Genomic DNA, 16,782 nt, shown 5'->3' on the forward strand with positions numbered 1-16,782 from the left:
TATGCACTCGCGTTTCCTTGTACATTTTTTTGTGTTCTTCGGGTCACACATTTAGAGAAAGTTTCGTCACTCCACAAGATACTCTCTTGATTCGATGTTTGGGGTCTGGTGTTCGTCAAGGCAGTCTGAAAGTTTCGTCCGACTTGACCGCAAATCTGCTTTAGCATTATTAAATTCAGCATCAAGGGATCACTCACATTGCTAGTTGCTAGTTTACGACCAAGCTGTTAGAAAAATCAAATTACTGTTAATAATGTCCCTTACAATATTATAGGTTTTGGCCGTATTATGCCCGAAAACACCTTATAGGTCTCTTTCGAGTGAGCTCAATTTTCGGTTATGCAGGCAAATTCCATGTTTTTTATGAAAAGTTTTCTAGTTGTCAAGGTAATAACTAACTGTATGATTGGTCTTTGGGACTTTTGTTCGTGTTTCTGAATGGAAAGATTCCACTTTCTCTACACTAAAACCGAAAAAAGCCAACACTTGTCGAATCAAAAAATAAAGTTCCGCCTCAATAAGTCAATCACGAAACATTAATGGAACTGCTGTAATTATAATTTAATACTAAATTGTAAGAATACTTGTACCGCCTATAAATTTTAACTTCCATACGTTGCAAAAATGACTTGTAAGCACACTGTCGATATTCAACTTTACAGAGCGTTGGAGTAGTAGATAAAAAAGGTAGCTTGAATGACCACAGAAGTTAATAGTTATTGGGATAAAAGAACTTCAAAATAAATAAGAACTAAAAGTAAGATTGTCACGCAATTATATATTTTTACATGACAATTGTTTCGACAACACAGTGTCTTTATCAAATGTCAATGTCACATTAGGTAAAGACACGGTGTTGTCGAAACAATTGTCATGTAAAAATATATAATTTCGTGAAAATGTGAACTTTTAGTTCTTATTTACTTTGATAAATGGATTTTCATCAAGTAAAAGCCACCTCAGTTCAATTTATAAAAAAAACTTCACTATTTCCTGCAACACTAAAAGTAACGAATCATACGCGGTAAAAATAAGCTCCTTAAAAGCTCATGATCTATGCATTTGTTTTTCCAGAACCGTGTGATACGGGGATTGGCCAATACCGTCACCACCTGTCAACAGCAGCCGAATTCGACCAGTGGCGCCGTCAGCAAGAGGCCGAGGTCACGCAGATCTGGCATATCGGAAACCGGTAATTCCCCGGAATCACCCGATAAAGGTAGGTTTTTTTTTATGATACATACATACACTAATTAAACGTAGTACATTCGCCCATTATGCTTTGGGGTTTTAAACATACAGTGCTTATGCTTTAAAATTTGTGTTTCTAATATGCTTAGACGTATTTTTATGCTCTATACCTTTTTTTTAATTATTTTTTACTTGGTATTATAGAATAATTACAAAAAATCTCTTTTTTAAATCTCATTTCCTAACAACAAATATCAAGTCTGTACCTGGACAGATTAGTGTTGGGGCCGGGCATTTGCGTGTTATTATCATTATTTAGTAATTATATCAATTAATTATTTATATATATATATATATATATATATATATATATATATATATATATATATATATATATATATATATATATATATATATATATATATATATATATATATATATATATATATATATATATATATATATATATATATATATTTATTATTTATATTTATATTATAAACTACATTACAAAAATGTGATGACACTATATTCCGGGATATCATCCGTTCGCTTGTTGAACTCCGACTGACACTTCGAACACAACAGGATTCCAGTCGGAGTTCAACAAGCGAACGGATGATATCCCGGAATATAGTGTCATCATATATATATATATATATATATATATATATATATATATATATATATATATATATATATATATATATATATATATATATATATATATATATATATATATATATATATATATATATATATATATATATATATATATATATATATATATATATATATTCTCACGTATTGATTCACGGATGGAAAAATGTGATGACACTATATTCCGGGATATCATCCGTTCGCTCGTTGAACTCCGACTGGAATCCTGCTTCGAAGTGTTCGAAGTGTTTTCGGAGCGCGAGCATTGAAGATGCCAAGTGAGATTTTGGCGAAACGTCTGCAGGATTCCAGTCGGATGCAGGATTCCAGTCGGAGTTCAACGAGCGAACGGATGATATCCCGGAATATAGTGTCATCATATATATATATATATATATATATATATATATATATATATATATATATATATATATATATATATATATATATATATCTATATATATATATATATAATTATTATTATTATTATGTATTGTTCATATTTCTACAAGAAATCCTTATCAGACATTACATAAGTCAAAAAAAAATTAGTAAACTAATAGGGAACTATGAATGAACATGTGATTTCAAATACACAGTTAAAAGTTGTAGTTTTATTTTTACTTTAATATATTTATAATAAGATAAGCCAGACGTTTTGACCCACGCGAGTCCAAATTTTTTAAAGCGGTTTTATTGCAAAAAGCTCCATGGTACGCAGAGCATTATACATCGGGCAAGGTGGTAATTTGTTTCAAATTGATTAGTGTTACATACGGAGCAGATATGATAAGGTTTAATGAAGTAAGCGCAACTTTTATAGGAGAATTTCAGAAATTCTTACATTCATTGACAATTGGTAATTGCAACGCTTGAGTAATAATTCGTGTAGTGTGAACCCACTGCAATGTTGATATTTGCTCCAAATAGTTTTGTTTTAAAGCATTCTGGTAAATTAAGTGTGTGGAACTTGTGTCAAGGCGAAGCAAAGCCCTTGAAGTTGATTCAGAAACTTGAATTTGGTTTAGGAAAAAAGATCTTTCTGAAATAAATATAAATTTCATTGAATTTTAAAAATTATTTCGGTCAATTGACACAAACAAAATTGACCAGTTAATTCAACAACCATAGTCCACATCCATTTTACGAGGTTGGTGTGAAAGTTTCCTACCTGACCAAGAAAAACGATGTTTTTATTTTATTTTTTGCTTTATTTTTCAACATAATCTTCATCAACACTAATAAATTTCTCGTAACGATATTCTAATTTGATTATATCAGTTTTAAACGTAGATCTTTTACCGCCAAGCCATTTTTTGAGGTCAGGAAACAGGTAATAGTCGCTGGATGCTCAGTCTCGAGAGTCAGTCTTCGCCAAATCGGGTCGTTTAATTTGCACCTCGTGCTTCAAACGTTTCAATAACTCTACGTAGTATTGATCAGTGATACTCTTAGCCATAAGTTTTGTTGTTTGCCGATAAAATTGTTTTAGCCTTCTTTGGAGTTGGTTCTCCTTTTGCAACCCACTGTATTGACAGTTCCTTATTTTCAGAAGTGTAGTAATAGACTCAAGTCTCATCAACAGTTATGAATTGACTCAAAAATTAGTTTGTTTTTGGCAAACACGGCACCATCTTGCACACAGTTTTTCCATGCTCAAATGGTTGTACATCCTACAGGTCTCAGCTATCAATCTTGCACATTCAACCTGCGTTCTTCCAACACTTGATGGCTTTTCCCAATCATTTTTGAAGTTGTGACCTCAACGGGCCACACCTGTGTAAACAAACCCCTTCATTTTGCGGCCCCTTTGATGACATCACCGTCGAATTATACTGTCGTAAATCTTCTAATCCTGTTATGTTTCAGTCGGCCATGCTATCCATTTTCAGTTCACGAAAAATTTCGTCAATGCTATAACACAAAACTATTATTATTATTATTTTATTTACCAATTTATCGTCACACGGATCATGTTTACTTCTTATACACGGAGAACCTTTGATCTTTCTTTCAACCTTATATTGCATCTCCAAGCCCTTACAGTTCAGAGCTTGAGTCACTGCTATAATCGTGCGCAGCCTGTTCAACAGTCAACGAATTTTGTGGAAAAGGCACGTTACCGTGATTATTATATAGACTAACATTTGTGTCGCCATTTTTGACATTCGGACTTTGCTCTGAGCATCTCGACCTGTGTTGCATTCTTGTGTATCGTCCGGTATCGTTGTCGGCTGAATCTGATCTGTTACCGCTACTACTGCGTCTATGTTGGCGTTTTCCTATATCAACTAACTTTACTGAAAACAGCCACGTATATTATCTTGAGTTTTCTTTTTATCACTTAACTATTTATACTGTATAACTAATTAATTCGTTATGCAACTCAGTCTCGTCCGAATTCCGCGAGCACGTTATTTACTCGGAAACATCGTAATAGAGAAAATCGTATAGTAACGTATTAAAACAGACTATCGAATTATACTGTCGTAAATCTTCTAACCCTGTCATCAATATATTTCCCCGAGACGCAGTTATGTTTCCGCACACAATATGAAATTAGTCATTTTTACATCTTTTATGACATTCACTATGACTTAATTCCAATAACCTATTGGCGCACAACGGTTTTTTGTATGTCATTTAAAGAAAGCGATCGTTGGTCGTCTAGTTGCATCTATCAATCCATCCGACAGTAAAGTTGCCCATAAAAGCAACAACAATGTCGTTGCGTAACGTGATCAGCGACCTCTTTCTTCAAGTCGGTTGCGTTCTCGCTCGTGACGCATGAAAGCGAATAAAAAATGCCAACTCACAATCGGAAACCGCCTCACGAGATTTTTCGCATGCTTTAAAACGAACCCGAGATAAATAGATACGACCGCGTTCGCATGGTTACTATAATTGTGTTAACTCAGCGACGCGAATGGAAAACAAGACGTTTCGACCAGCGGCGTCCGACGCTTTTTTAGGTCGAAATATGTATTAAAAAGTAGGTAATAGCTTTTTTAGAAAACAAAATGTTTATTAAGATTTTCATATATTCATTAGCAGAGTGACGTGTTTCCTTAACACTAACTTTTTCAAACTAACTAACATAATTAATCAGAAATCCATTATCATAAATCTAGGTGATTTACAAAGGAGGTAAAATCTAGATAAACGGGTAACATAATTAAAAACCAATATCCACCAAGCCGTAAATCATTAAAGTCGAACAGAAAGCAAAAAGGATACTGGAATTTTTTTATTCGTTAATTTCCAAAGCGTCGAGTAAATTTAATTTTCACCTTCACCTCCCAAATGGAAAATTTAAAAATCTTAATTGAAACGTCAAATATGTGAATCAGACAAATGTGGAATTCAAATCCAGGCTTTAGTCCATTCCAGGAATACCTACACAATAAATATGCAGGCTTACTTTGAAAACGAAGGCAACCCTTGTTTTACGCTGTCTACGGAACATTTTGAAGATGCGTTATCAGGTGAAGGGTAAGTTATAGACCATTATAATGCAACTAAAGGAACAATTAGATTCTACTGATAAAATACCTAAAATACTTAAACATTATACAACGCGCACCTAAAACCAAAAATTTTTATGCCGAAGAAAATTTCTTCCTTCTTTGGAAAAAAATGTGGACACATTGAACACATATACGCTAAGCATCCAATCAAATATTAGGAAATCTTTGGATAATAAGGTATGTCTACACTATGGACTTTTCACGTACGTTTAAATTTACAAGTGAACATCCCTGTGGTAGCTAGAGTTTTATTATTATTATTATTTATTTATTTTTCATTAGACTAATGAAAACAAATTAGTAAACTAACTAAAGCATGTGATTTCAAATAGACAGATACAAATAATAGTTTTATGTTTGCTCATTTTTTAAAAACGCGCGGGTCTTTAATATATTTTCTAATAAGATAAGCAAGACTTTTTGACCCACAACGGTACTACTTAACTTAGTTGTTGGCATTTTAAATAGCTTGATGGTAGATCAGGGGACGCAAAACTGGAGTAAAAATTCGTGTAGTGTGAACCGGCTGCATCAAAAGATGTTATTCTTTTTCTGTCTTAGAGTGATATATGATGAATTTCTCCACCACTCACCACCTGATTCAAGAACCGGCTCTCTAATCTGACATGCTCAATTGAATTTGATGTGATTTGTGTTATTGACCAGAGATAGCTGGCGATCAAAACAAAGTCTCGGGAGACGACTCTCGTCCACTCTTAACAATTAACTGTTGTGCTTGCCATTTCTGGAAACAAAGAGAAAGAAGAGAATGTCACACCACTGTAACTCCAACTCTTTTTAACCACATCTAACCTTGAATCACTTAAGAAGAGCTTTGGCTGGGTTGCCGAAGAGGAGTTAAAACACATAACTTTAGTTTAGTTCAGCTAGTCTAGCGAGAGCGCCAGTGGCTTGGGAGATTAGCCTGATCTGTTCGTTGGACCAAATATAATTTTCTCTAGATAGAGCTTGCTTTTCAGAAACATGGTTTTCCTGCCTTCCCCGCTTTCTTAACTTATTCAAAACAATAGCAGGTGCCGCAATCACTGAATACTCTCTCAGTACATTTTCGATCTAGCACAGTCAACAGAGAGGAATCGAACATATTCACTTTTTCAAATATATATAGTGTACAGGAGCAATATATACAATATATACAGTGTACCGAAGTACCGAAAAGGTGCCCGATGGTATGGAAGAACAAGGACAACAATTCCAGAAACGTTTGTTTTCAGTATAACAAATATATCTCTAATATTTGTAAAAGTGAGTAAATTTGTTTTGTCGTAAATGCCATTTGGTTCTTTCTGTCAGGGAAATTTGTGACAACGTAGATTTCCAGATTGGTGCAAAAAGCTTATCTACTATTGGGGAAAAATCCATTTAATTCCATACAAAAATCGCTATATTTGAGATTACCGTCGTCGTCGGTATTATTCGAAATGTCTGAAATTGCGTTACATGGTTGGGCGTGGCGTGTCCAGCACAACCCCAATAATATATGCACGACTCTCAATACCCTTCCAACATCGATTCAACCTCATTTATCACGGCCCCGCTTTACATATCACTGTCACGCGAGAAGCCCTTTATTGATTTGAACGTGATATACGCGGCAATAAAACACAAAGCCCTTCTATTGAAACTGTGTGTGCGTGCGTTAATATTTTACATGGGAAAGTTGTAAATATAGAGGGCACCTGCTCTTGAGTATTTGCCCTTTTACCAGAATGTCTATATAAAAAATGGTAGGAAAAACGGATTTTGGCAGGAAGGTTTTATTAGTGGGAGGTAAAGTCTGTTCATAGATATAAGAAAGTGACTAACTGATACCAATTAAGGAAAGACCCGGCCAAGCTGTAAGAATGAAATGTCACTAAACAATATTTATTTATTTTATGTATTTATGTTTAATTCTAAAATAAAATTACAAATTATTTTTATTACGTACTTAAATTATTTAAAATTATTCACATAATATATCAGTATCACTATCGCTATCATCGCCTGTTCTAATTATTTCTTGTTCTATTATTTGCAGTATGAATATGCGATTGTTCTGCTTTCTCTATATGGTTAACAGAATTTGCCCACCCCTGTGGAGGGATGTTAAAAACTTCGGTTTCTATAAGTTTGAGGACATTGGGACATTTAACACGGGGAAAACATTGTTACGACGAATGGCAGATTTTAGTTGGTGCCAAACATGTTCAATGGGATTAAATATACAGTGGTATAAGGCCTTAAGGCCTAGATTTTTTGCATAATTATCACAGACGTATTCCTTTTGTAGGTTCAAGAACCTCAATTAATTGCCTTTTGGTATAATCTTCATGAAAATAAATGTCGTTATTATAAATGTAGTTTTGGATTGTTGCTTTTCTGTCACACGAGGAAGGGGATTTAGTCAACTGTCTACTGTGATAACTTGCATTGTCCGTTACAATTACGCTATTAGGGGGAACTAGTTTGTTTTGAAGCCAACTTTCAAATAAATCAGCGGTGGTGTCTTCATGGTAATCCAGAGAAGAATCTTTAATATTTTTCGTAGACAGAGAAAGTCCATTTGGAATCCAACCATCTTTAGAGTCAGCATGCAAAATAGTTATTCTTTTACCTCACTTTGATGGCGCGTTTGTTTTACACTTCTCAGTTGAGTCAACCCAACCCTTTTCCCTTCACTTTCATCTAAGTCTGTTCATAGATATAAGAAAGTGACTGACTGATACGAATTAAGGAAAGACCCGGGTAAGCTGTATGGGCGAACAGGTCCGTACTTTGTTTATAATTTAATTATTTGGGGTTATATTTAGATCTAAAATAAAATTACAAATTATTTTTATTACCTACTTAAATTACTTAAAATTATTCACATAATATATCAGTATCACTATCGCTCTCATCGCTTGTTCTAATTATTATTTGTTCTATATTATTTGCAATATGGATATACGATTGTTTTGCTTTTTCTTTATGTTTAACCGAATTTGCCCAACTTTGTGGAAGGATGTTAAAAACTTCGCCGTATTATATCTTGATCACTTTCATCTATACTCGAGAAAATGTCAGCATCGCTTCTTTTTTTCATCACGGAAATGGGATTACTCACAATTTTCCATATAGTTGATTTTGATGAATTTTCGTCAATGTGGCCGTTTCTTCTAAAGATGCTTGCTTGCTGGCACCACGTTCAGTGAGAGTCAAATAAACATTGTTTATAACTTCCTTAGTCTCAATAAAATAGTGTTTTCTACATTTGGTCGGGAGCATCTCCTGAGGTACACTAGACTCGCACACATTTTGCATAATTCGCACACGCTGTATTACACACGAAATAAGAATGATTACTAATAAACTTAAACTAAGTAGTATACCAAACCAAAAAATAGGTATAAAATTATTTTCTATTATGCACCACAATTTTACCTGAATTTAAATTCCGAAATTTTAGGTAATAATCTTGTTGCATTCCTTGTTAATGATATAACCCTTGGATAATCCCATTCAAAAGCAATTGGTCACTTTCTTATATCTATGAACAGACCATATCTTCGTAATACTACACTTCGAATTCAATGGCGCTTGTTCGATATTAACTACCACATTAGGTGTCCCTTTCTGCCATCATTCTAATGTAGGAATTTGCTGTTCTGGTATGCCATTATTAATTGATTATTTTATCATGCAACTACCAGGGAGGCAGCGACATTTTTATTGCATTCGCGAAAATTCACCCTTTTTAAATACACTATATCATTTGCCATACGTCCTAATGTTAGCGGCAATTATAAAATGTATGTACAGTATGTCATATGAATTATGGCGTCGCCTTATAATATAATCTAAATGGCAGTAGCATAGTGCAGATAATTGCCTTAACTTACACCCACTCCAAAGCTATTATTAATTAATCGTTTGGAGATCATAAAACCACAAAAAGTAACGGGAACACTTATTCCGATCACGAGTATAATACCAGGGGCTGCTGCAGCCGCTAATAAAATAAGGGGGCCATTACTTTGGCCTCTTTCAGATTGAAAAAACTGCACCGTCACGCGCTTACAAACACGAATCTATCTTATCCCCCATATCGCGTTCGGTTCCTCCACTGATGGGGACCGCGACGTGATCCTCCATGGAAAACCCCCATTATTGCAAAGCGAGAGAGAGATAGAGAGCGATCAGAGTCGGACTCGAACATTTTTTTTCTGGAACATTATTTTTACAAAGCCTCCACTCGAAAGTTTTAGATAGTTTTCATAGAAAACTGAAAAAATTGATTCAAATCGACATTACCTTATATGGTACCCCGTCATATTTTTAAAATTTGCAATGTTGCAAAACTGTTAATTTTTTTACTATGATAGACAATGAGGTGCCCGTTTTAATAGGGCTTGCTTTTTTGTTCTTGGAATTTGAAGTGCAGTGAAAAGGTCTAAAGTCTGAAGCAGGTCAAGTAATAGTTCATTAAAAACGGCTTTTAACTCCCTATACATTTTGATAATTTTTGCATTCGTTTACAAAATTGTGGACTTTTGAAATTCCAACAAGTTGTTGGATGAAAAAGTCAAACTCACTTCAAACTGTTGTCGTGCAGATGTACTCGATTCCGTCTCGCAGATGAGTCACGAAAGGAAAGGATTTAAGTCGGGTGACCGAGAAGGCTACTCGATTCTACTCTATCCACCGCCCTATGTCAATATCTCTGCACTTTAACGCGGAGGAGGTCCATTTGGTTTGAAAATGTTTTTGGAATCATTTTTGAAAATAATGTTTCTGATATTGGGTACCACTACTACTACTACCATCTGTCTTATTTAAATGGTAAGCAGAAACCCTATAATTTTTTAGTCACAGAAATGAGGTTAATAAGTCTTTAAACCGTCGAATTCTTTTAAATAAATAAAAATAAAAAAATGCTCAATTTTTGGTATTTCAAAGCTCGAATTTTGATAAGTTGCCACTTGAAGTAACCAAAACTAACGAAAAATCAATGCAAGACGAAGGCAAACGAATTGCATCATTTGCCAACGGATGCGATCTTATTAAATCCAAGATATTACCTGTTACCGTCATACATATATTACCAGTAATACGGTCAAAGACACTACTGAGTTTATAGTGAAATTTTACATGTCCTACCTTTTGAATACAAAAGTTATAGTTAGAAGATACAATTCTCGTCGCTTAATTAATAAACAAGTTATACTTTTCCGTTTTCCATGTTTCAGTCGGTGCGTTGGTCTAACCGTCATTGGCAACTCACCCGGGAAACCAATTTAGCTAGATTAGAAGTTTTCGCCAGAATCTCCCTTATAACGAATTTATTCCAATTTTTTGACGCTAATTGCTTCGACTTCCAAATTTATTTTTATTAATTTTCTTTTTTTTTAATTTTCGTTCGCAAAACCGAGGGCGACCTCCCGTTCGCTAAACGAAAACAAAGTCACAAAGACTTTATTAAGAATCGCCGAAGATAAATTAAAAGATAATTAATTTTTTTTTTGGGTCATGGCCTTCGAGGCGGAGCATTTGATCGCGTCGGGAGATCATTTTTGTTTCCGATAAAGACGTATTTTTTAAAACTTGGTTATTTTGTGGCTTTTGGTCTGGTTCTACATTCCTTTCCGTATTTCCACGTTCTGGGCTCCAAAAGCGGCTAGCTTTTATTATAATTATAACAAGAGATTATAGAGAGCTAAAGGAAACTAAAATTCGAGTTAAGTGACTGGTGACCGTTTAATACTTTTAAAGTTGGACAGTGCCTTAAAGTCCTCAAAGATTAACCGGCTCAAAGACCACGAAACACACATAGCAAAAAAAAAGGGAACACTAACACCAACAACCATCACACTATATTAATAATCTCTATAGAAGAAATGATAAATGTAGAGCGACTTATTTTTTTTAATTCTTCAAATATAGGAAACAGCGGACTGAAGTACAGGGTACAACTTTTTTGGTTAGGTGTATCTCAGATCTCAGTTATTTTTAAAACTAGAGAGTCGCGGTTTACAGGGTGAAATCCAAAAATATCGATTTTGGGACGCTTCATTGCCTTCCAAGTTACTGAGAGAACGTTTTTTTCGTACAATCCAGTTGCGTAGTTTGTTTTTTTACTTCTTTTCACTTCATTTCGAAAAAACAGGATGAAAATTTAGTTTTCTACTCCCGTCTGTCAAATATCTAATTACGCACCGATCTAGCGTGCGGGAAGCGTCACTTTACCACGTCAGTTTCGTTTCCCACATTTCCGGGATTTATCGCACGGGTTTGGGAGCAATCGGATGTTTTCGGAGATATTTCCCACGCTTTGAATTTTGACGTTTCTCAATTCTGACCGTCATGTCAGTGAATGTATTCGTGTTTTGCGAAAATGTACGCAAAAACTAACGGTCGTAGAAAAAGTATAGTATGCGGTAAACTTTTTAACTCATCCGTTTATTAAACAGTCGCTCCGCTCGTGTCAAATAAACTCGTGAGTTAAATGCCGTTTACCGCACTTGTTGCATAATATACTATTTTTTAAATTAATAATGTCTTATTAATATGATAAATATAATGTTATTAAAATATTAAGTAGATAGTACGTAGACTCATCTATTAAAAACAAAAAAGCAAATGTGTCAATAACTTATGAGACTGTCAGTTTTTAATTATATTCATTCGTTCTTCCTGTGTTTATTTCGTTTTAATTATTTTTCTACAATAATGGCAGTGTATGAACATTTTGAAAAATATGATATTATTGGTATATTTTATACAATGCAATGAAAAAAAAAACAAGTAGCTTCGGAATTATATTACCACAGGTAAGGTTTTTAAAGCAATATAGTCAATATAATTTTTGTGTTATAGAAATGTGTCTTGTCATATTAGATATCCAGAGAGACGACGACCGCTTCCGGATATACTTGAAAATAAATCTTAATCTTTTATTCAACCACGTCCTAAAAACTATTTGAAGGGGAATTGGGAGCAAAAAGAAACAAATGTATGAGGTTACATAGAAGCAACGCTGTCATCATCATGCAAACACATAGAACAAATAGTAGGGATACCAAAATCGACAGGCCACAGAATTAAAAATAAATACATATGCTATCCATAGAGGTTTACGCGTGTGGTAATTGCAACAAATACGAATAAACGATTCTTTTGGGAGACTTGTAATATGGTCCGACGAATATTACTTTTCAAGTTCGGGAATTTTTAATCGCCTAACGCGAGGAACTGGTCGACAGAAAAGCACCAGTTATGTTTTGAAAGGGACCAATAAAGACGCTTTGGGCTTGGGGAATGATGTTTTATCGGGTTGTTTATGGTGAAGAGGCTACCAAATTTATGAAGGTCTTACAGCACGTAGGTATGGTCTGTTCATAGATATAAGAAAGTGACCAATTGCTTTTGAATGGGATTATCCAAGGGTGGTCATTAACATACAATGCAACAAGATTATTACCTAAAGTTTCGGAATTTAAATTCAGGTAAAATTGTGGTCCGTAATAGAAAATAATTTTATACCTATTTTTTGGTTTGGTATACTACTTAGTTTAAGTTTATTAGTAATCATTCTTATTTCGTGTGTAATACAGCGCGTGCGAATTATGCAAAATGTGTGCGAGTCTAGTGTACCTCAGGAGATGCTCCCGCCCAAATGTAGAAAACACTATTGAGACTAAGAAAGTGATAAACAATGTTTATTTTACTCTCATTAAACGTAGTGCCAACAAGCAAGCATCTTTAGAAGAAATGGCCACATTAACGAAAATTCCAACATCAACTGTATGGAAAATTGTGAATAATCCCATTTCAGCGAAAAAAAAAAAAGAAGCGATGTTGACATTTTCTTGAGTGTAGATGAAAGTGATCAACATATAATACGGCGTCAAATTTACTAGTTATACGAGGAACAAAGCGTGCCTACATAAGATATCTTAATTTGGAGGCTTGAGAAAGATGAAACCAGTGTTAAATGTGGCAGAACTACCTTATGGAAGTGTATTCAACACATGGGTTTTAGATTTAAAAATATTGACAAAAGGCAAGTTTTAATGGAATCTTTTAGAATTCGGAAATGGCGACTGGAATATCTAGAAAAAATTAGGATTTACAGAGAACAACAAAGGCCAATTATTTACTTGGATGAAACCTGGTTCGACACTTGGGTTGGGTTGGGTTGATTCAACTGATAAATGTAAAACAAACGCGCCATTAAAAAGAGGTAAAAGAATAACTATTTTGCATGCTGGCTCTAAAGATGGCTGGATTCCAAATGGACTTTCTCTGTCTGCGAAAAATATTAAAGATTCTTCTCTGGATTACCATGAAGACACCACCCCTGATTTATTTGAAAATTGGTTTAAAAATAAAATAGTTCCAAACAGTCCTCCTAATAGCGTAATTGCAAGTTAGCACAATAGACAGTTGACTAAAACCCCTTCCTCATGTGACTCAAAAGCAACAATCCAAAACTACATGTATAATAACGACATTTATTTTCATGAAGATTATACCAAAAAACAATTAATTGAGGTTCTAAAAGCTTTAAACTACAAAAGGAACACGTCTGTGATAATTATGCAAAAAATCTCGGGCATACAGTTTTAAGGCTTCCACCTTACCACAGTATATTTAATCCCATTGAACATGTTTGGCACCAACTGAAATCTGCTATTCGTCATAACAGTGTTTTTCCTCGTGTTAACTCCAATGTTCTCAAACTTATAGAAACCGAAGTTTTTAACACCCCTTAACAAAGTTGGGCAAATTCTATTAAATATATAGAAAAAGCAGAACAATCGTATATCCATATTGCAAATAATATAGAACAAATAATAATTACAACAGGCGATGATAGCGATAGTGATACTGATATATTATGTGAATAATTTTAAGTAATTTAAGTAGGTAATAAAAATAATTTGTAATTTTATTTTAGATTTAAACATAAATACATACATAGATAAATCAATATTGTTTTGTATCTTACCCAACAAAACCCCAAATAATTAAATTCTAAGCAAAGTACGGTCCTGTTCGGCCATATTTCATTCTTACAGCTTGCCCGGGTCTTTCCTTAATTTTTATCAGTTAGTCACTTTCTTATATCTATGAACAGACTTTACCTAGACATTCTTAAGGAAATCATCCGAAAATTCAAGCAAGATGGCGCTCCAATTCATAACTCTGGACTTTTAAGACCATTTTTATATGACAACTTAAAATACCAACGGACCTATAAAATGGCGTCCACGATCTCCGGGTCTTTCAGTTTTAGATAACTTTTTGCATTCGAGAAAATAGTCTCCAATTTAAACAACAATTTTCATTATAATATTATGTTAATGTTCTTTACATATAATGTTATTTTGTATTAATTAATGTAATAGTAGTTCATAAGTATTGAGTTTCTTGTATGTTAATAATTGTTTGCTTGGATATTGTTTTTAATAGATTAATCATGGCCTATTGCTACAAATAAAATAAAATATAACCAATAAAAGATTAGAGCATGTAAAAAACAAACTAAGCCACTCTTCGACTCTTTATAACTCAAAAGACAACGAGATGATCCCAAAATCGATAGTTTTGGATTTCACCCCGTATTTCAAAAATCAAGAGGGCCGTGATACTTTTGTTGACGGCGTCTTTAATTTCACAAAAAATAGCACAGTGGCGCGTAAACCGCAACTTTCTATTGTAAAAAAATAACCGAGATACTCCATAAAAGTGCGTTAAACTCATACATACATACGTACATATTTTTTATAGACTTAGCTAAGACATTGACTGAAAGGTAGGTAGGGTATTTTAATACGCTTTCTAGCCAGAAGATTTGGGGTTTTTAAGTAAAAATACTGTTGCAATGGTTCTATATCAACATTGCTGACCCGCGGTGTGCTTATCGCGCCTTACTAGAAGGAACGAGAAAGTAAAAACCAAACGGACGCCCTCCATTTTTGTTTTAAGTGTTAGCACTCTAACGACTAAATTTAACCCCTTCTTGTTTTCCTATAAATTAATTCCCGAAAATACGAAATAACCGGGCCGAAGGACGCAGAGCAAAGTGAAACAAAAGCGCTCGAGATTAAGCTCGGAGCCGAAATAAACGTTCGGAATTAGAGCTCCGGTTAGACGAAAACGAGGACGTCGTAATAACTAATTAATTCTCGGGGCACTTCAAACGCGGCCATTTTCACCCGCTCCCAGAAACTCGCTCAAATATTTTCCCGGCCCTGCGCAATATTAATCCGATTTGGTGTTTCTGCGCGGCGAGCCCAGAGAGACTCAGAGTGAGAGTTTTCCTTTTTCCTTTTTGAGATGAATTCAACCATACGCGCTCGTGTAATGTTTTGTTTTCATTTCTTTTTTGTTTTCCACGAACGTTTTATGTGGCTGGTGCGCGGAATAATATGGATAGAGGGTCGGTCAAATTAGGAAAGTTTGGAAGAATTTTATGAAAGTGAATCGATTTTGAGCAATTCGAGAAAAAAATATTAGTAATACTTAGTAATACATCATTAGAGCACGCTGACAAATATAAGAACGTAAAGGGCAATAGAATTTTTCTTTTGTTTTCAAGATACACTATAGATTTATACATTTTCTTATGACCGCCATATTGAATATTTTCATTATTCGATGGAGCTTAGGCATTCCGGTTTTGATAGATAGTCCATTGATCGCATACGCTTAACTAACTATTATTAAATTTTTATTTTATTCAAAATTGAAAAGTCAATGTAACTAATTTTAATAATAACAAATTTGTGTTCATTTTTGTTGATGGTAATAATCACAGTGTCAATTGCAAAAGATGTTCAAACTAATGGCCGTATGTACGTCTGACTGTGTAACTCGAACGTATTGGAATTGACCTAAAGTGAACATCATTAAAAATTTACCAAAACCAAGTGAGTGTTCTTGTTATTATAACCCATTTTGTGAAAATGCAGGTCATTTTGCCCATAACTCTTTATCATGTGATTTAAAAATTCAGGCTGTTTTATAATCGAATGTCAATAATTAAGTGTGCTAGTTTTAGTTTAAACTTATCAACTTTTCAGGTAACAGGGTGGTAAACTTTTTAAAAATAAAATATATTTTTTAATATCAGTAATACCACTTTAGATAATTTAATGAAATTTGGCACACATGTACTATGTATCAAGAGGCATTATTTAGTGCACCGTACGGAATTTCACAACTCTATTTTGGCAGACGTTGATACTACGCTACTGATTTTTCTTAAAATAAAAATTATTCCATTCATTTCTAAAGAAATGTAATTTCTTGAGTTTTTTCAATCCAATGTACGTTTTTCGCTTAAAAAAAGAAAAACTTCTCTGCATGGTCATAAAAATATCGTTAATATGACAGCATACAGAGAATTATTATCATT

At 34.0% G+C, this 16,782-nt stretch overlaps 1 protein-coding gene across 2 annotated transcripts in view; it reads left to right on the plus strand.

Annotated features, from left to right (window-relative positions):
- Window positions 1–16,782, plus strand: part of LOC132702553 (lysine-specific demethylase 3B) — a 547,286-nt gene that overhangs the window by 207,215 nt on the left and 323,289 nt on the right. For both annotated transcript variants that reach the window (XM_060671261.1, XM_060671262.1), the window contains exon 7: window positions 1,075–1,219. In XM_060671261.1, coding sequence (XP_060527244.1) covers window positions 1,075–1,219 — 145 coding nt within the window. The remainder of the gene's footprint in view (window positions 1–1,074; window positions 1,220–16,782) is intronic.

The sequence above is a fragment of the Cylas formicarius genome, unplaced genomic scaffold (assembly GCF_029955315.1).
Source record: "Cylas formicarius isolate icCylForm1 unplaced genomic scaffold, icCylForm1.1 PGA_scaffold_5__7_contigs__length_24384050, whole genome shotgun sequence".
NCBI classification, from domain to species: Eukaryota; Metazoa; Arthropoda; class Insecta; order Coleoptera; family Brentidae; genus Cylas; species Cylas formicarius.